This window comes from Empidonax traillii, unplaced genomic scaffold, assembly GCF_003031625.1.
Source record: "Empidonax traillii isolate 1590-97213 ecotype Southwest subspecies unplaced genomic scaffold, ASM303162v1 scaffold170:size2694500, whole genome shotgun sequence".
In the NCBI taxonomy this organism is placed as follows: domain Eukaryota; kingdom Metazoa; phylum Chordata; class Aves; order Passeriformes; family Tyrannidae; genus Empidonax; species Empidonax traillii.
Genome location: NW_020955363.1, coordinates 1,380,745 through 1,401,764, shown reverse-complemented (window position 1 = coordinate 1,401,764; position 21,020 = coordinate 1,380,745). Strand labels below are relative to the sequence as shown.

The 21,020-nt window shown below is 42.1% G+C and overlaps 1 protein-coding gene across 1 annotated transcript in view; it reads right to left on the bottom strand.

Moving 5' to 3' along the window:
* The window catches only part of MAML3 (mastermind like transcriptional coactivator 3), a 239,372-nt gene that overhangs the window by 68,828 nt on the left and 149,524 nt on the right, over positions 1-21,020 (bottom strand). Inside the window, exon 2 of the mRNA XM_027885725.1 lies at positions 19,591-21,018. Within this exon, the coding sequence (XP_027741526.1) occupies positions 19,591-21,018 (1,428 nt within the window). The remainder of the gene's footprint in view (positions 1-19,590; positions 21,019-21,020) is intronic.

Here is a 21,020-nt window from a genome sequence, read left to right as displayed (position 1 = left end):
AAGAAAAGAGAAGAGAAGAGAAGAGAAGAGAAGAGAAGAGAAGAGAAGAGAAGAGAAGAGAAGAGAAGAGAAGAGAAGAGAAGAGAAGAGAAGAGAAGAGAAGAGAAGAGAAGAGAAGAGAAGAGAAGAGAAGAGAAAAAAGAAAAGAAAAGAAAAGAAAAGAAAAGAAAAGAAAAGAAAAGAAAAGAAAAGAAAAGAACACTGGAGAACCAACCTGCACTCTCTGTGGGATGTGGGGGCATCACTGACTTTTCAAAAACTTCCCTTTGCATGTGAAAAACACAGTCATGTCAACTGGAATACTGTACCTGCTGTCAGGAGCACGGAACAAGAATAGAAGGACTGGCTCAATTCTTATGATTCTATTACACTAATTTTTAGCACTCCAAACAGAAGGGCCATAAAGTTCAGCAATGACTACGTATAATAATTAAAAGAATTTCCACTGCACCATTACTGAGCAAGCCCTTGGTATTAAAAGCAACTTTATCAGGTGCTCAGCCAACCTGTATTTCACAAGGCAGAAACCTGATCAGACCACAGCTGCAAGGTGAGTATTACACAGTGTTTTCTGTACATGTGCTGGATCTGAGGGTAGCAGCACAGAGCTGAAATCTTGGCTGTTGCGTATGATTTTTGCTACGCACGTATGTTTTTTAGTAAATAACATACTGAAAGCAACCCCTGGGTGTGCAATCCCATCTCTGCTAATAGACTTTTACATTCTGACAGGGACGCTCAACAGTACGAAATAATTCTCTTCAATTTACCAAAGAAGTTCCCAGCCTCTGAGTTTTAAACTACTAGTGATCCATCACTTGTAACAAAACCCAGCACAGATACTCTGTTAAACAGATTGGATTTTAAATATTCACAGTGGCTGTTTGCCTGTGTGTGCAGAAATGACTAACTGTGCTTGGGCTTCCAGGGACGCCACCAAAAACAAGAGGGGATTGTGTAAGTGGACTATTTCCTGGTTTAAGTATTTTAATGAGTTTCCTCTTTTCCCCCATCATGCATTATTCTAAGCAAGAGAATGTAACTCTACTTGCAGGGGGGAAAACAAGCAGCAGATGATGCGACAGGAAAGCAGAGACAGATACGCACAGAGGCCAATTAAAAAAAATATATTTTTTTAATAACACCACCGTTGGAATGCAAAATGCAAACAGAAATGACAATAAACACCCAAGCTTGCTTCTAAAGGAATGAATAAGCCCAAAATTCCTTCAAAAAGATTGTGTTAAAAAAATCTGACACGTGTCTTTTAAAGAGATAAAGCAGCTCAACTTTGGAGTGATTGAGATACAACAACTTTGTCATAATGTTGATTTTATACTGGAATCCAGATACTATGACAAGCTCATTGGAGAACGTTTGATAAGAAATAGGAAAAAAAATACGACAGGTCCCAATTCCTGACCAGTAATGATCCAGTAGAAAACATGTACATAGGCTTTTAAGAACAACAACAACAAATTCTTTAAATCTTGTCTACCTTCTGCAACTGAGCCAGGAGATTTCTTTGCAAAATAAACCTGAAAGTACTTTTTCTTCTTTTTCATCACGTGTTGCTTTTAGACATTTTAGATTTGTGTTTTTCTCCTGCACCCAAATTCTCCCTTTGTGAGAAAATAAAAGTAAATATAAAAAGATATGTAATGAGTGTGGTCAAAACATCTCAATGATGATCATCTTTTTAGTTGACACCAGGATCATTTTGCCATTTTAAAAATCAAGCCTAAATGAATGCTGCACAGGCATCCAAAACTGCACCAAAACTGATGCATCAAAACTAACTCTATTAATTTCTGTTTTCCAAGGATTGCTACTGATATCGTGTATTGGAAGACATGACCTACTTTCTATCAGAAAATATACATAAGGAAGTTCTCATTGCTAAAAACAAGAAGAAAAAGGGGGACATCACAAGCAGCAGGGCAGAGAGAGGTGGGTTTGGGTGCAGTAGAGATAGAGGTTTGCTGGAGAATGGAAAAAATTCTTGGTTTTCATTACTGACCACGATTTTTTTTTTTTTTTTTTAACAAGGGCAGAGAGTTTATGTAACAAGAGATTCACTCACTCAACGCCAAGCCAGGTACTGTTGGCAACTGAAATAATTACATCACCTGTCTTTCTCTGGAAGCCTTTGCACAGTGCTTGACCACCTGAAGCTGCCTCAAAAATCTGCTGGCCAGAGAGTTGCCTGTTAAGGGATTCAAGGGAACTACGGCTGCACTGACAAGCGTCGGGGACTCAGTTGCATCATTAAAGGACATTAACATTCCATGTGCAGAGGTGGCTCTTGTACAAGCCTGAAGCTTAGTTTGCTGTAGGATACTTCCTGAGGTCCCCATGTGAAAAAAAACCCAAAACATCGCTTGGGTACCAACTACTGCAGTCTCTGCCTCCCAGTCATTTATTGATCTCTGAAGATCAGCACTTACTCCCCAACTTCATGCAGCTCCTAAACAGCAAATGACTTGCTTCTGCTGTAACAAACATGAACTTCTCTGAACTAATTATCAGAAACAGTATACACCTTCTCCACAAATCCATCTAAACACTGAAGCTTTACTAAACACACTTTGTTCCCTGGTCAAACTGCATGGGTCTGATTTTCCTACACAGGATGAGGTAGGATCTTGCTGCTACTGAAGCTGAAAGCCCCAAATGCAACATGACTAAGAACTGAATTGCCCTGTTTCCAGAACTAACTGCAGGCTCCACATGCTAATTCTCTGCTAAGCCAAAGCATGGGGCTTTGATTTCCTAACCTCAGAATGTTATCTGGCTCCAGTATAGGATTAGCTCTGTACATCTGTCCTTACAGTAGGGTCACTGTCATACCATATGCCACTTGGACAACCTTTCTTCTTTCTAGATTTTTATCTTTTTTTTAAGTCAGTGTTCATCTGGAAGAGCCTGGATTCCCTTGGCTTTCAAAATCTGCTTTGCATTGCTAATGCATGAGGCTGTAGGCAAAGTTTCATTAGACAGACAAAGAAACAGAGACATACTAGAAACCTGCTAAGACACTAAATGTTTTCAGGTTGCTCCTCTCTTCAATATAAACAAAACCCCCAAACAAACAAACAAACAAACACAAAACAGAGGAGTTTTACTCCATTTACCAAACAACTGACCTAGTTTTTTTTTTTAAATGGTTTCTACATAAATTCATTATCTTCAATGAATATTCCTGACTTGCACCAGCAAAACTAGAGAGAGTCCAAACTAGAAAGAGCAGGTCAGGCTCCACATGGAAACCGCCACAGGGTGGTGAGTCACAGAATCAGAACACACAAGGTATCCTAATCATTTGATAAAGGAGAAAAAGCCTCCCACAAAATTCATGGACAATTAATTCTCCCTCTCCCCACTCTGGTACTGTGGTAAGAGAAAGGGTCATCCTTCTCCAGACTGTCAGTCTCTCAGAGGAACAACCAAGGAGAGAAGTCAGGGGATCTGGAGGGAAAATTGAAATGGCTCTCCCGAGATCGATGGCCAGCCTTCTGGGACAGTAAGAGGATTTTATACTCATATAGTACCTTTCATCCCCAAGGAACTCAAGCAGCTTTCTAAATGATACACTGATCTTGCACGAAGGAACCATGCAGGTGCCCATGTGACAGTGAGAGGCATCCCCAGTGCCAGAAGAGCACAGGAGTCCCTACAGGAGATTCAGGTCTCTGCCCCAGGGGCAGAGGCTTAATAAGCCTGGGCCCGAATGTGTAACCACAGACTTGTGAATGCCAGAAGGAGAGAGATGCAGCGTCATCTCTGCCGCAGTGGTAGCTGTAGCAGTCGGTGAGGATTGACAGCATTCCTCCCCTGGAACAAGCCATCCAGCCCAAGCAGCTCCTCAGAGTTGCTCAACCCCCCCATCAACAGCACAGCACTAAAACCTGAAGCAGAACAGCATCTCTGGTGCTGTGTTACACTCCTCCCAGTATTCCCATTTCCCCTTTCAGTGGACAAGAGCTTACTGTGTTTACAGAAGTAAATGAAGACTGAGAATCTTTTTGGTTGATAAAAAGGGAAAAAGAAAAAAAGGAGTGAAGGCAAGAGTGGAAGGACAACAGACAAAGATTGCAAAGGGAGGTAGGAGAAAGGAGATGACCAAAACATAGGGAAGCCACCAGAAAAGGAAAGAGGAAAGACAGCTATAGCTTGCTTCAAAGGGGAAGAACATCAAATCAAACCACATATCTAAGAAGCAAATGGAAACACTCCACAGCCATTGAGAAACATAAGAAAGAACAGCAGAATTGTATTGAAGATGCAAGGGAGATCCAGGGCACATTCCTGATCTTTTTCTACGAGCTTAAGAATGAGCAAATCACAGCAGAGTTCGGACTCAAGATGAAGGCACCAAAAAAATGAACTTGTCTCTCATTGAAAACCACAAAGGTTCCCTGTCTCATTTCCATGCCTCACCTTCCACTACTTTTCCAATGCAAAAGTTCACCATGGTATGCAGAAAATAGAACAGCATAAGCTGCATCCCTACCAGTGGATTAAAGGTGCTCCCACAGCCCTGACTCAAACTGGTCAGCTCAAAAGTGTCACTGGAGAGCTCGTGCAAACCTTTTTCAAACAAATTCAGTTACACTCACATGCAAAAACACAGCAATCTGTTGTTGTTCCACTCAGGGTAAATCTCCACCCAGGATGAATCTTCACCTAAGCCTCAACTGCTTAAAATCAGTCTTAACAGCTCATCTTCCTGTGCCTCCTGTACTTCCCTACCCCCCTCGCATCTGGGGAATCTGGGCATGACTGTGATCTTGTCCATGATGGGATGGTAAGATACAAATGACAGAGGAAGAGACTACAGGTTGACCTCATTGTCAGATAAAATCCATTATGCGTGATTAAAACTTAACAAAATGCAGTCACATTAAAAATTACTATCATGAAGTGCACCATGATTTACTGACTAAATGAATGAGAAATTTATCTGAATAAAATAGTCCTGACCCTCCTGCTGCATTGGCAATTCATGATAAATTGCCGATTGTGAGAAGACCATTGCTTGCTGTTGGATGACTTACACACATTGATTTTTCCTAACAACACTAATTAGCATAACAGTATCTCCACATATATTACATAAAGTTTCCTCTTAGCAAGCAAAAATTATTTCAAGCCTTCAGGTCCCAAACTGCAAAGAATAAAGAGGAAAGGAAGGATTTACAAAATGCTTCCTTGCCCTTTATTATGCAGATCAAAGGTCCAACCCACTGGATCTTGCTTAATCTTGAAGAGATGGGAACAACATTCAAGAAAGCACAGGCATTGTGCAACAAAGCTGTGATCACAGTGGGCTGGTTTTTGCATAGTGGTGATCTAATTTTGTAAGGCCAAGAAAAAAAAGTTTTTGAGAAAGAAGAACGTAATCCCAAAGAACTAGGAAAAAAAGCCCCACCATTTCTCCAATTCCATTAAGACACACAGACGCAGATTGTGCAGTCCTTACGTAAGTGCTCCCATTGACTAGGGCTGTGTAGGTGAGAAAGCTCTAAGTTGAAAAGGCAAAGCACAGTCTATTAATAGGAAAATAAAAGTGGTGGAATAGGTAGGAAAAATGGAGGACAGAGAGAGACCACATAGTTCTCAATTAACTGAAAATCAATCACAATGACCCACATTCTTTTCTTTGACAAATCCACGAGGTGATAAAAGACCATCTTAAAAACAAAACAGTGCCTTGTTGTTTAATGTCCTCTGCAGTCTGTGGATTTCAGACTTACCCATGAGGATTTTCAAAAAGTCCATGATTTTTCCAGAGAAATGTGCTTATCAGGAGCATTAATAAACCAACTTATTTACTGACATTATTGTTTTGGATTTTTTGACCCAGTACAGTGTACCTAGAGTAGAGAACCTGAGCTGAAGAGGAAGAAAGCGGACACGTAAATTGCCTTAGGTGAAAAAGCAATGTTGGAGTGCACTCAGGGGAGCTTCCAGTCTATGCTGGCAAATACACAGCTGCTGTTTGCTACAGGAATCAGAACGCTGGGAGCTCTGCCTAGGTTACAGCCCTGACATTTCCACTCTACTCTGACCTGCGTTGCCCAGAAGCCAAAGCGCACGCACCCTCTCTGACACAAGGCTTGTGAAGTGGCTGGGAAGCAGAGCAGGCAAGCAGGATGCTCCAGACAGGTGAGTTGATAATAAGCCATAAGAGGTTTGGGTTCTGCTGGTCTTTGCTCAGCTTTCCCTGCCCCAGCTGCAGTGGGAAACATCCTGCACACAATGCACACACACATGTGCACAAGCGTGAGCAGTGCAGCTTTTCCTCCGAGGCAGGAGAGTTTATGGGCCCCACTCTTTCCACAAACTGCTTTCTCCTAAAGGGCTACACTGGTACCCGTGTTTTTCCCCCTCCCAGTTGCCCAACTTCAGCCTTTTCCACTGCTCCATTAGCACAAAAATCCTAGGCATGCAGTGCATCTGACACTCCAGCCTTCCCCAGCCAAAGCAGGCTCCCTGCAAGTGTGCCTGCAGGTGACACCTGTGTCCCTCCCAGCAGGGCCTTGGAAAACAGCCCACCCTTTATGTAACTGGAGTCAGGGATTATTTTTTTTTTTGCTGGCAGTTTTTGTTCCTATCCACAGTTTGGGAAGGATTGAGAATGTAATCCCTGCACTGTTTGCAAACCAGGTGCAGGAACCAGGCAAATGCAAAGGGAAATTTCTACAGTGGCACAGCAGGTGATTTCTCTTGTGTCATGGTGTGAAACGTCTGACATCTCCAACTGATACCCTGCTTCAGACACACCATGTTCTCTTCTACTGTGTAGAGTAAGGTTGGGGGATGTGAGCAGCTGTGTTGTGAACCACTGGTACCTCTCAAAACCGGAGAAGCTTCTCCTTGATAACTGGACTAGCAACCCTCATGCAGTGAGATGAATGAGGTAAACGCTGCCTCAGAGTGATCACATACAATAAATTTACATTTATTAATTCATGGACATTGTGTACTTTGTGACAGACATAGCAACTATTCCAGAAATTTTTTAAAGGCTTCAAATATTTCTGTTCTGTGCATGTCTCTGTGGGAACAGTGAAGCTGTCTTCAAGTGATGAGACCAGTTTCACATGACATGAAGGGCAACAGAAGCTTAAAAGACGCTCTCCCAAAAAAATCACTTAAAATTGCTTTTCTATCTGTAAGACTGCAAGGGTTTGTAACCCTGATTTACTGCCTTCTCCTGCCAGAGACAAATCCTCAAGGTGTATGAGACTACATGTCACTGGCCACTTAACAATAGAAAATTCCTACTTTTTTTGTTTTGTTTTAGCCATCTGTGATAAGGGCACGCGACAAACAGTCTTGATCCAGTGATGCTATTCCACAGCTTGGAACATTCAAGACCTGGTTGAGATGGATTAGCAGGCAGAATTGCAGGTGGAGTGGCCAAATTTATCACATGGATAGTGCCAGCACATTAGTGAGATTATAGCTAAGATACTCCAGTCCTTCATTGGTCCCACGACTGGTTAAAAAAAAGCATTTAATATGACAACAAATATTTCATACTATTTCCATCTGCTGGAGGTACACAGACCACAGAAATCCATGGTGTCTACAATAATTTCCTGTGCACTGTGACAGTACCAAAAAAAAGGTCCTGTGCTATTAAATGGAAAAAAAGGGGAGGCAGAGAAATAAAAACTGGATGAGGGGAAACAAAGAGTAAACTTGAGCAGGGAACCTAGAGTGAGAGAAAGAAAAACGGTTCCTGGAGTAGAAGGGGAGAGAAAAGGAACAGACAAATAATAAAGGACAGATTGAAAACAACAACAACAATAAAAAAACCAACCAACCAACCAAAAAACAACCAACCAAAAACCACACACAAAACCCCCCCCAAAAAAACCAACCAAACAAAAACAAAAACCCAAACCCCAAACAACAACAACAACAAAAAAACCAAAACAAGACAAAACAAAAACACACACACACAAATCCTCCCCACCCTAACCTGCTGGATTCAGAGGGAAAGAAGTACACACTGGAAAAATAATTCCCTGGAAAGTGCATGTTGGGCAGTCTCAGGAATCTTGCTTCCTGTAGGCAATGCCATGTACAAAAGTTAATTTAAAATGCAGATTCTTTTGAGAATGTTAAGTCTCAAACCTACAAGGAACATCATGTCAGAAAAGGAGGAGTCATCTTCTCAGGACAGACCTTAAACTCTGTCTAGGTAGACCCTTTCAAATTATTTTCCTTCCTGTTTTTTTCAAAAGACATTGTCTTTCCCTCAGTTTCTGCAAATTGCATAAGGAAACAAAAGGCATCTTACAGGTTTACCTGTTTTTCAAAACAGGACATTTTAGCTAGCAGTGAGAGACCTGGCAGAACAGATTCTACAGAAGGATGCTAGCACAAGCAGTGAAAGACAGAGCTTCTGGAGTGAGGAACTGACTTTAATATTGCACAAGCATGAAGCAGAAGCGAAAAGGAGACAGAGAAAACATTAAAACGTGCTTTTGTGACAGTGCTGCCGAACTTGGGCTTGCTGTCTTAAGAGACACTTGACTCTCCCTAGACAGCTCCCACTCCTACCATAGAGGAAGAGCTGATAACAAGCTCCAACTGGGTGTAAATGAGGAAGCCACCTGCTTGGAAAATGTGTTGATACAGAATGGGTGGTTTCCTCCCAGCGTGTAAGATATGCTTGCAGGCTAATGCATGCAATATGTCCCTCACATACATGAAAAAAGGGGCTCAGTATGAGGTAGGAGGACTCCAGAATACATGTAGGCACCCACTATATGAGAACAAAGAACAGAGGGACCAACAGACTGGTTTCTCTCCTTAGTAACAAACTTGGCTGTCTCAAACAACACTAAGCTGGTGAACACTAACATAAAGAGGGCAAGTTTCCCACTGCCCATGAGGAATGAAATCTTTGCTGAGAGAGCAGAAGCCACATTCTTTAGCAAATTAGACGCATCAGCTGGGATTTGGCAGAACCTCCTGAATGCAGGACTCCAAATCTGCACTTAACCACTTACTGGGACAGTCTTTCAAGAGGTATTAAGTGTTCCTACCACAGACATCGCAGACATTAGGAAATCTTTCTGAGGGAACATACATGCCAATAACATCATGCTTCTAGGCAGCACCAGGCTTTGGAAAGCACCTAAATTAAGATCCATGTAGATAAAATAAAAGACAGAATAGGCATTCAGAAGTGGAAGGCACAACTCCATATTGAGCTGGAACATCCTAGGGAGCATAGATTGATCATCAGAGAGCACTCCTTCACACTGACAAAAGTTAGGCAGTGACACAGAAAGCAGATGAGCTCAAGGCTTAGAACACATGCTGACACTGGTCCTGGCATCACAGTGCTGCTCTTGGATCGAGTGGCCAAGCCCTCTGCTGATGGCACAGAAGCAGGATGTAAGTCACACTGCTCTAAAGAAGGGACAGAAAAGCTCCTGGTAATATATGTCTTAAAAGCTATGTTAGCCACAAAGAAATATGTACACACAAGTTTTAAAAAGGGCTGTTTGGCTCCACACCTAAATTCACAAAACACAGTGATGTTGTCAGCTCACAAGTCCAGAACACTCTTGAGCTACAGCCGTGAACTGCAGTAAACAAAGGAGAGTGAAAATGAGCCCCTGAAAATGGGACTATTACTTTTCCTCTGAAAATAGGAGCCTTACTTTCTCCTAAGTCCCTAGCTGGAACATCAGTCAGTACTTAGTGATGTTCTCCTCAAGGAAAAGAGCTGAGCTGTATTCATGCTCTTGGGATAAACAAGCAGCCTCTTTCAGTGCCACCAAAATGCTGCTGGGGGGATGTTGGGGGAGTAGAGGGAAAACATTTAAAGAACACAGGGATTACAACAGAGCAGGGGATATTCTCTTTCTGGCAGTGCTCGGTCTCACACAAGATATCTGTATACTTCACTTTCTCTCTCCATCCTTCTTTCTCTTCTGCCATTTCTTGCACCTTCCAGAGTAGCACAGATGTTGGCAACTCCAGTTGAGGCATTTCTAACTTTATTAAGCTCCTCACAGTGCTACCCAAAAGGAAGCTATTGTTGTGTGTAACCTTTGCTTAGCTTCAAGACCTCTGAGGTGGGCACTACCTCTTCTGACACGTGGCTCCAACACTCCGCACAAAGCCGCACCACAGCAGAAATACCAACATTTTCTTCCCTCTCAACTTTCGGGTTTTTTATCAGCTTGATCAGATGTACAGGACTGCCTCCAGCAGCAGTTGGAAAGGACTGCCATGTATTCCCCCATTTGCAAAGGAACTAATTTCCCCGTTACTGGTAACTAGTGGTGGATACATTGAGATGGGAACCCAGCAGTTTGCCCTGCTCCGCGGGCTGACTCTCCACCTGCACTGAAGCTCGGCCTTGGAAACGTGGCAGCCCTTCTGGTCTGCCCCTGCCAAAAGCCAGTGCCATTCCCATCTAGCCTGCAAGCACAAATGAGGAGATGGTGCAGGAGACAAGGAAAGAGGATGTGTACAGCATGGGGAGTCAGCAAACATCCTCTGAGGGAAGGAGGACTCCATGCTGACTTTTCATAATTTACCCTCCTCATGGTGTCTCTTCTTCTGTTTACCTGAGTATAGGACTATGGGCAGGGAAGGAGTCACCTACCTGTCACAGAAAAAAAAAATAAAAAAGGAAGACTGAGGAAAAATAAAGGGAAGAACAGGATACTTTTAAGATAATCACAATCTGTTATTAGTTCAAAATAGTATTTTTAATTAGAGGGTACCTTCTAAATTTTACTTTCATTGACTGATTATTTGATAGGCAGTTTTCTGCTGCAAGCTCCTTAACAGAGAGAAATCAGAGCAAAAGGAGAATGCAGGGAAAGGAAAGGGGGTCCATGGCAGAGCAGGCTGGGTGTTCACTGTGGAGCAGAAACTGCATGAAACCTACTTAACCAAGTTAAACAGCAATGATATTCCATCCTTCACACAGTAAAGGGAACACAGGGGGAGGGTGCTGCTTATTCAAGAATAATTCTTGTTGCTAGAATATTTCTATATGTAAAATGAAACTTCCTGAAATACTACTGAAAAAAACCCACAACCCTAACAGGTTTGCTTGGAATTAAATCGCAGCTTGTATAAGCCCCTGCTTTGTGAGGGAGATTGAAAAAGTAATGGAAAGAGTTAATTTTTGATCCATCTCCTGTTCTCTTTGCAAAGGGTGGAAAAGACAATGAGAGCAGTCTTAAACTGGAGAATAAACTCCTTGACTACTCGGAAGAGGCTTTCCTAGCAAAGGAATTTGCTAACAGTTTGTTCCCTGCAGAACAGAATAGTCAAAAGGCAATTCTAAATCTAATGTCTGCAGAGATATATGAAATGACACTGAGGCTTAGAAATGCTGCTGAGGATGGAAATGCAGCATGAAAGGAGACAGTTTGGTTCATGTCTTACAATCAGTGCAGTGAGCAGTAAGGGTCCAGCTCTCAATAATCACAAGTGCATTGTTTTATGCCTGATGAAGACTAATCATTTATTTATTTATATTCGGATCTTTAAAAATTATAGGGAAAACCCCCCACTTTAAAAGGTTATTCTGTGAAAATGTGGTAGATCTGTGCTCAGATCCAAACCACACATTAAGCACAAGCAGAAGGCTGCTGTGAAAAGCCCCCTCCTTGCTCACAGCAGATGTGCTCAACACATATCTGCTATTTCTTACAGTCAGCTGACTCAGAAGGTGTCTTCTGCAGAACTACCCGTGCCATGGGAACTGGGTGGATGGCTGCAAAGCCTTCCCCAGCCTTTCCAGCCAAGCCTCTTCTCCTCCAAATTTAGTTTCAAGGTTTGCTTGACTCCCATTACTGGCAAAGGAAAGCTGACTACCAGCCTCAGTGTGGTTAGCATGAGATCTGGATGAGAAAGAAGATATATTCCTTGTGCCTCTTTTGAAAGAGAGGTGAAGAAGAGACCTCCCTGGTCCTGCGTCTGTACTGGTAAATCTGGTCAGGAGCTCCTGCTGATTTTATCACTGCCGTGAACTGCAAAGTATAGTAAATCCACTGCACACACAGCCTCTTTGTTGGTGGCAAATGAAGGAATTTTGATGCACATTGAGCAATTACTTCACCTGTGTATTCAGCACAGACAGTAATTTGGAAACAGTGTCATTTGTTTTTCTGATGTGTCTGTTCTAAAAGGACTATGTGACACCTTAGAAATACAAGTGCAACAAAAGAGAAGCTTTGGTTACCTCCAAGCAAGATATTTGGAGTTGCACCATAACCTTAATGGTGCAGCTGGGTACCATAAGAACAGAATGAGATTGAAATGGGATAAGGAAAATCCCAGTATTACATTAATTTATTATGCCATTGTAAGATTCATAATTTGACATGTCTTCCCTTCACTTTCATATTCTAGAGTCAAAGGGGTAAGGGAGAATCAAAGCTTTACTTTAGAAAGCAAACTCCTGTCCCAGATGGATAAAGAATAGCTGGAAATCAAGAATCCTAGCAGTTCAGACAAACAGGAAGATAACTACCAACCCTCCACCCCCCCAATATGTATTAATTTTATGAGCTCATGATTTCAAAGCAATTTTAGAATTTCTGAGTATTTCCGACCACCCGTGTTACAGGGCACGAGTTGACATTTAAAATGTTCAGACTTATATATTCATGAATTTAAACACAGGAATATGGATTTGAGTAAAGTTAAGGTCAGAATAATATTTTTGATATGTTGAGAAGCAAACTGGCAAACTTGGGAATTATGGAAGGAAAATGAATACAGGGGCAAGAAGTACTCTAAATGTCTACACTCCAGAAAAAGGTAAAGTTAAGGACAGTCATGGAGTTGGAGAATTTTCACAGGGACAAATTTAAAACTCTGAAATGTTGTCTAAGTGCAAGCTACGATTCAAACTGCATCGTGGCTGGACCATGCAAGATCACAGACTGGAGAGAAAGAGATCAGATCAAGTCACACCAAGATTCTCAGATAAGCACTCTGCAAGCTCTGGCATCCAGTAGTGAGGTACTAGAGGGTAAATAGACAAAGTGCTCCTGAGGATGGGAACCTTACTCTTTGTGTCTTTGGATTAAGTCTTTGCTCAAAATAAAAATGGACGATAACAGTGTCCAGTTCATGAGCTGAACTCACTGTTTACGTCAAAACATGACAGGTACTAGTTTGCAATAAACACTTTTCCAGATCCACAAAAAGTAGAGGTGTCAGCGGGTGACTGGGTTTATCCTGTAGCTCTCCCACAGTGAATATGCTGATTCAGGGAGATGACCACTCGGGTGGAGGAAGTAGGACAGAAAGGAGTGCTTTTGATTTTCCAGGGAACATTAGGACACTGTTGTACGAAGAAAAGGCTATGTGGGTCTTTCAGTCATGTCTAGTGCTGAAAGCATCAGCCTTTTTGTGCTAAATTGGTTATGCTGATGCTCAGAGGGCAGCACATCAGCCCATGGATGAGCACAGCATCGGGGAGAGCACGGTATGAACATTCCAGAATGTTCAGCAATGCTGTTGTCAGCTTATCCAACCATTGAAGTGGGTGGAAGGAATACAGCTTTATACCATCTGTGTATTAATGTTATGAGCATATACAATCAACACAAAGAGTTAGAAAGGCTCCTGGACAATAAGAAATGGGTTATGGCTGGCATTGATGAAAGGTGGAATGGGTCGTGAGACTGGAAAGACACCCCTGAAAAACCCCACACCAGGAAAGGGTAGCACCTTATATAAAAATTGGCTGCTAGTGGACATAGACATTTCAAAATCACAGTGCATCACAACTGGAGTCATAATGAATAAATCTGAAGGAGGGTTGATTGGCATACGTTGAATTATCAAACTATCGGGCCTCACTGACTAACAGGACAAACTGCTCTTTACGTAGCAGTTGAGATGATGTATGAAGGAAAAGTGCTTAAAAAAAGTAAAATGGGGGACTTCTAGTATACACTTTGTGCAGTCAGTAATGCAAATTATCTGCTTCTAAAAGTAATGTAGGGCATTTTCTTTACAGGTGTGAATAACTCACACTATGAGTTGTAGAGAAACTAGAAAAGAAGAAAATCACACAACAATGTATTCTAATGAATCTTGAACAAGTGGAGAAGTTTCTATGAACCAAAGATTTACCACTACAACAGTGCTATTTAAAGAGGGAAAGACCCATTATTCTGACACGCTCCCCAGCAAAGCAATGGAACAACTAGTTTCAGCCTTGATGACTCAGGATGTAACAGGGAATACTGGTCAGCATGCTTTCAGGAAAGTAGATTTCACCAAAGACATCCGTGTATGGTTTCCATAGAATCATACAGTAATTTAAACTGGAAAAGACCTCTAAGAGCCTATAATCCAACACTGCTGAGTACACCATTAAACCACGTCCCTAAGTGCCACATCTGCATGTCTTTTAAAATACCACCAGGGATGGTGAATCAATCACTTCCCTGGCAGCCTATTCCCGTTTCCTTATGGTAGGATGATTGGTTTGGTTGGGGCATGGGAGCAGTGCTCTTATACTTCAATTCTGCAAGGTTTAGACTAGAGAAAAAACCTTGTATTGAAGAAAAACTTAACCATATGAAATGAACAAAGTGCGTATTAGATTAATAAGTAAAGAATCACGGGTCACAAAATAAGGAAATACCAACAAAATTGTTTTTAAGATTAAGCCACAGATTTGGATTTAAGATTATGCCATGGAGATTTGACCTTAATCAAGTGCTGTCCAACACTTGTTTCTAGTGATTTATGCTGACGTGGCCTCTTCTCAACACAGTGGGCAGATGATAGCAGGAATGGTAAGAAGGCTAGGCTATTGTTTAGAAATTGCCTGGTGAGATGGTCAGAATCCATCTGAACACATTCTGTTAATCCCTTGTCCTTAAAAGTCTATGGGAGACTGATTTCCTGATTTTGACGTTTGTAAAAGAAAGGCCCTACATCTTATATAAAACAGCATCTACAACTCAAACATAGAACAGATAGGCATCCTCTACAGCTCTGTGGGCTGTTCAGCAAGTGATTCTTGCTGTCTCTGTTATTATTTCTGTCCCAGGCTGTCTCCCCTAAAATCTGGTAAGATAGTTGTGACTCTGCCACACTTTCATGCAGTGAATACAAATCTGTAGCCTTTCTTTCTTTACTTTCAGGTAGGCTTTTAAAAAAGACCAAATCCCAGAACATAAATGATCTCTTTTTCTCACTATCCCAAAGATAACCTTCAAAAAAAAGTGTAAAATCTCTTTTACAATTCCTGAGAGAGACACACCTTTTCATTTTGAAAGGACAACAACGATTAAGTTTGAAAAATGTTCTCTGGACACAGATCTCCCTTTATCTTTGGCATGCAAAACCAGACTGAGGAGATGATGGACCTCGAATTTGGAAGATTAAAACAAAAGACTGGGGAAAAAAAGTGAATATATTCTTGCAGGATGGTGTCATTTCTCCCCTTCACTCACATCCCTTCGATTTCAAACAACGTAACTAGTGGTTTCAATAGGAACTATAATTGCAGCATCCTCACAGTCCTATGCAGGCAAAGAGTTTTATTTTTCTTACACCCACAGAGAATTCTGTTTTGTTTCGACCTCTCATTACTCTCCCTCGCACACTTGGCTCCAAACATCAAATTCTGCCTCAGCCATTCAACATCTATTCCATTGGGTTGCTTTTTTCCCTTACCATTATGCATGCATGTTGAACAGCTGGAACCCAGAAAAGGCACAATTAATTATTCTGAAATTTCCCAAAGAAAATGTTTTCACTTTTCCTCAATTTGAAATTACTCTTTGGTTTAAAGAAAAAAAAAAAAGAGTGCATCCCATAAAACCTTACATACACCTCAAAAACTTAATGGAATATTTTAGGTTAAACATTGCTCTAATTTTTGAGAGAAGGAGGTTGGTTCAGGCTTGCTTGCTTTAATTTCTTAAATGACATAATGAAGTCCTTGTTGCATCTTGGTGCAAGAGAACCAGAAGAGTAGAGGACCTCTATCCCTCAAATACCTAACAAGTTACCAGCCCTGTGAAAATCTACTTGCTGGTTTAGCCTGTAAGCCACAGCTAAGCAAGAATGAAAGAAACACCCAGAAAAAGCAAGAGGCTGAAGGGCAACACCTGCCGTGTAGTCACAAACTAACAACTAGGTTTAGAGCAGATCAGGGTATGTGGAACGAGGCAGAGAGCAGGGATTTCTAAATACAAGCCTGACCAGGTGGAAAACAGTCAGACGCAAGGGAACACTCATAGGAAGACAGAATCTTGCTGAAGGTAGATGGGTCAGGATCCACCATGGGTTTTGATGCATATAGATGGGTCAGGATCTGACCATGGCTTTAAATTCCCGATGCAAAAATCCAAACCAGTATCTGCTTTGGGGAAAAACACCCCATCCTCACTGAAACAAGCTATAGAATAAGATATAGGACATAATGGTTCAGGGCATATGGGTTGTTAAGCAATAGCTGGTTGAGGGCTACAACTGCAGTGCCAGTACCAGCCCTGGATCTACACAGAGAAGCAAAGGACTAACACATCTGACAGGAAGAGTTTCAACACCGACAGTGCAGAGAGCCTTTAGAGAGATCCTACTTCTGTTGGATACTAGTTCTGCTGGCTAAGCTGCTAATTTAGCACTCTGCCTGTCCAGCGACTCACGGATATATTGAGCTGAAAGGCTTCCTCTCTCGCTGCTCACCTCTCTTCACAGGAGTATGCAGTGATGCTCAGCATGCCCAAGACATAAGCCTGGAGCACCAGCACTGACACTTTAATAGGACAGTCACGGACAGCTGACCTCCACAGAGCATTTGCAAGGTCCCAGCTGGACTGAAAAAGTGGTGTGCCTGGCTAAAATACGCTCAACAACTGAAGCAATGAGTTCACGTAGAAATGCTGCCTATTACAACCTGAGGCACAAATGGGAATGGATTTAATTAGTGTCTGTACACGCGCACAAAACCAAGCCATGTCTAAATTTTACAGCAGTACACTGAAAATAAGACAAGGTGTTTACGTACGCATTTGATGTTCCCCAGATCAGCTTTTGGTTCTCAACTATGCCCTTGTAAGAATAACTTGACAGAAATATGTGGTCACTGTTAACCGTGAGATGCAATAGGTAGTTTCTTTTTCCCCTTACATGACATTTGTTAAATCAGCGTGATAGTTTAACACTAACACACACTTTTGTAAATCCGTATCAAAATTCAAAGCTACAATGAACTATAAACTGTTGGAAAGATACGTTCATTTTATATTCAGAAATGTATTTCAAACTAAAGAGTAAAATCTCCTTATTTTTCATATGTGACCATCAGCATCCTGCAGTAAGCCATAGAATCAGATAATCTGCATCAGTCTGTGTTTAACTCAACAATATCAGCATAACATTTTCACCACTTTTGCAAAAACAATCTGTTCCATCAAGCACATCTTACAATAATAAGCTTTCCAATTTTCCAGAGAAAAACACTTTTCAGGGAATCAGGGAAAGAAAGAAGGAAGAAATACATTACAGTTAGAAATCTATTATTTCAACCTTCCTCGGCAAACAACATCCCTTCAGTGTAGGCAAGTGGGTTCCACAAGTAGTAAAGGAACCTTTCTACGCCTACACAAAAGCAAGAAGTCCCTCATTCTGACTGGGTCAATAATTGTGAATTGCACATAATTTATAACAAAGTATGAGCTGCCTTAAGTTTCTTCTTTATATGACACAGAAATGACTTAATATCTGGACTTGTTTATGGAAGAATGTCTAGTTGTATTCAAATATCTAGTTTTTCCTACATTAAAAAAAGAAAAGGAACTGAGTGAGATTAGATATATGAAACCTCGGCTTCCTGTTCATACTAGGGAATTGCATAGAGATATTAACATGAATTTCTCAACTTATGAAATGGAGGAGATGACATTAACTCTTTCACACAGACAGTTCATCCTCTCAGCTGTTTGCTGGGTCTCTGAATTCAACAGATTTAAGAAAAACAAAAGAAAAAGATGATAAAGCATTAGACAGTGTGACCAAACACCCTCTGCCTCTCTATTGCAACCTGACAAATCTGTAACTCCGATTACAGTCTGAGTTCCATGTCATTATTGCAGTATTTCTCTAGATAAGCCTTCCCAAAAAGAAGAGGCTTTAGACCAGCTATGTCTAATGCAATAGGCAAGCAGAATTAATATAAAAATACAAACCTTTGAGCTGTCACCATACATCCTGAACCAAAAACAGGAGGCAGATGAACATTTCTTTTTGTTTTGCAATTCATTTAAAATAATATGTGATTGGCTCTGACCTGGTAAAGCTCCTACTCCTCCTTATTGGTAGATCCCCAAACTCCACAAGCTGAAGCAATGACAAATTTTGATGTATTTCTACATGCATTATAGTGTGAATCACAGTTAGACCATGCTCAGAAAGAAATATTCCTTGTAGGTGGTGTGGAAACAGCTAATTTGGTGAAAAGCTGTTATGCTAAGACCATCAACCAATAATTTTATTAGAGTACTATTATATCAGAATTCCTGACATGTTTAGGTGGCGCATAACTTCTGTGAAGGCATCACCAATTTGAGGAACTGATTATTAAGTTTAATTAATTTGAAAACTCTCAAAACAACATTTGGAAAATTTATTCTTGATCCTTTCCATTACACCAGTGGGCAGACCTTTACAGGGGCTTTTCACCTAAGAATACCCAGCTGACCCAGGAGATGACAGGGCGTTACTATAACCATTATTCAAATTGGCTATTAGCTCATTATAGAGTGTTCCCCAAACCTGGCAACTGCTGCTCCAGAGGTTAGCATGGAATACTTGCAAGACAGTGATGCCAAGCCTCTCAAGCCAACATGGCTTTAGCCTCTTGCCTAAAGACTCACAAACAATGAAAGGATTCACAACAATAAAATACTTGATGTTGCTAAAGACAGCTCAAAAGTTCCAGAACAAACCACCTCATCTCATCATCATGTTTCAAGCACCACTAAAAGCATTCAGATGTGCTTACTTCTTCCAGTAGAAACCAAAGGCACTCAGCACCCAAAATGTCCTTCCTTTGTTCCTGGAGCCAAAATGTCAAATACGCTGTTTAAAGCTGGCTTCATCTCTTCCCCAAGAAGAAGGGTCCAGCTATTCCCTCTTTTTGTTACAGTGCTAACTACCCTGTGGAAACTAAGCCATGCAGTGGTTTGGGGTCCACAACCACCAAATCTTACATTATGAAAAAAGTGAAACAAACCCTCCAAGGAGGAGTGACTTCTGACTCAAAACCTCCCAGAGCGACCCTAAGCACTAATCAGTAGAAACACAGGGGAAAAGTGCTAGTTCAGAAAAAAAAAACCCAGTGAATTAACAACAGGTCCAAACCATAATGCAACATCATCTCACTCGTTTCTTCATATGATCAAGCTCCAATACCACAGGAAAAGTCTGAGAAGCATCTGCAATGACATTCCATATTCTCCAGAAGAAAGAGAAGGAGGGTGGAGGAGACTGCACAAAGAGGTACTAAGCCTTTGCATCAGCCTCTTTCTGATTGCCCACGCACCATCCACTCACGCTTACCTGACCAAGGGCAGGAAGTGCTGCATATGCCATGGGCTGATTCATCATTCCTTTCTGCTTCATGATGAGCATGCGCTTCTGTTCCTCGCTCAGGTGCGCCATCTGAGCCTGCATTTGGGGCTGCTGGGACTGCTGCTGCTGGATGTATGGCATCATAGCGTTCTTGCTGGGATTTGCCATCGGTGGGGTCATCCTCTGACTCAGCTCAGCATTGAAATGGGTCAGAGGTTTGGTGTTGCCATAAGAAAGCATATTGGGCTGCTTGCTCAAGGAGTTTGTGACCAGGTTATTTGGCTGCTGACTGATCATGTTCATGTGATTTTGAGGGAGGTAGTTATTAATTGTGGTCTTCTGGGGATTGTTTGCCATAGGAGGCACTATTGGGTTTTGGTTGTTAAAGGCTTGAGGATACATCATTGGACTATTTGGTTTGTCTGCACTGAAGGGTCCTCCGTAGGGACTAGATGGAGGGCCCACAGGTGACCAGCTTGAGGGCTGATTTGGATGCTGCTGCTGCTGCTTCTGCTGCATGAGCTTGGCTCTTTGCTGCTGCTGGGCTGCCATCTGCTTGAGCTGCTCAGCTGGAGACAAGTCAGCGCTCGGCATGTTCACTGGCCCAGGCCCCGGTCCTGCCACGGTGGCTGCTGCTGGGTTCATAAGGTAGCCATTTCCAGAGCGCACCTGCGTCTGGCCTGGGGTGTGGGCCTGGCTGGGAGTCTGAGGTGACTGAACAACACAGTTTGCTGGTGAGCTGGCAGGGACCGGGGCTGGTGGGGCGCTGGACACAGAAGCTATGCTGGAGGCTGTGGAGACGTTGGAAAATGGAGGACCGGACGAAGACGGCCTCACCTGGGGAGACCCTAGTGGAACATGAGCAAATGGAGAATGAGATGGATCACTTTTCACGCTCGCGCTCTCTTGAGTCTCTGCGGCAGGCCTGGGAAATTCTGGCTCCTTCTTCTCTTCAAAGTCTTCATTGAACAGGTCTTGTATATCATCCTCTGGAACGGTGTTTGCCAGTTCATCTATTAGCTCCTGCCACTCCTGATCGTTCAGGTTAATGTCTGAGAAGAGCTTGTTCTGATTTGAAAGAGATGTTTCAGAAGTGTCTATGCAGTTGGAGTCATCCAAAGGCTCTTGCTTTAGCTCCTTGTTCTGCAGGATGTTAAAACCATCGTCTAGCTCGTTGCAGCCATTAACAGGGAGCTTTATCTCGGAAAGCCCACCATTTTCACCCAAGTCTTCTAGACCGCTATTGTGAGTTCCGCTGTTCTGCAGGGGCAGGGGAGCTTTCATGTCAAGCTGGTGAAGAGGAGAAACAGCGGGCAAAGGCAAATTATTGGGCAGGCTGTTGATTGCCTCAATGCCTGGCACATCCTTCCGTGTCCGCTTGCTGGTCGGAGAAAAGCTCCCATCGCAAACTCCATTCT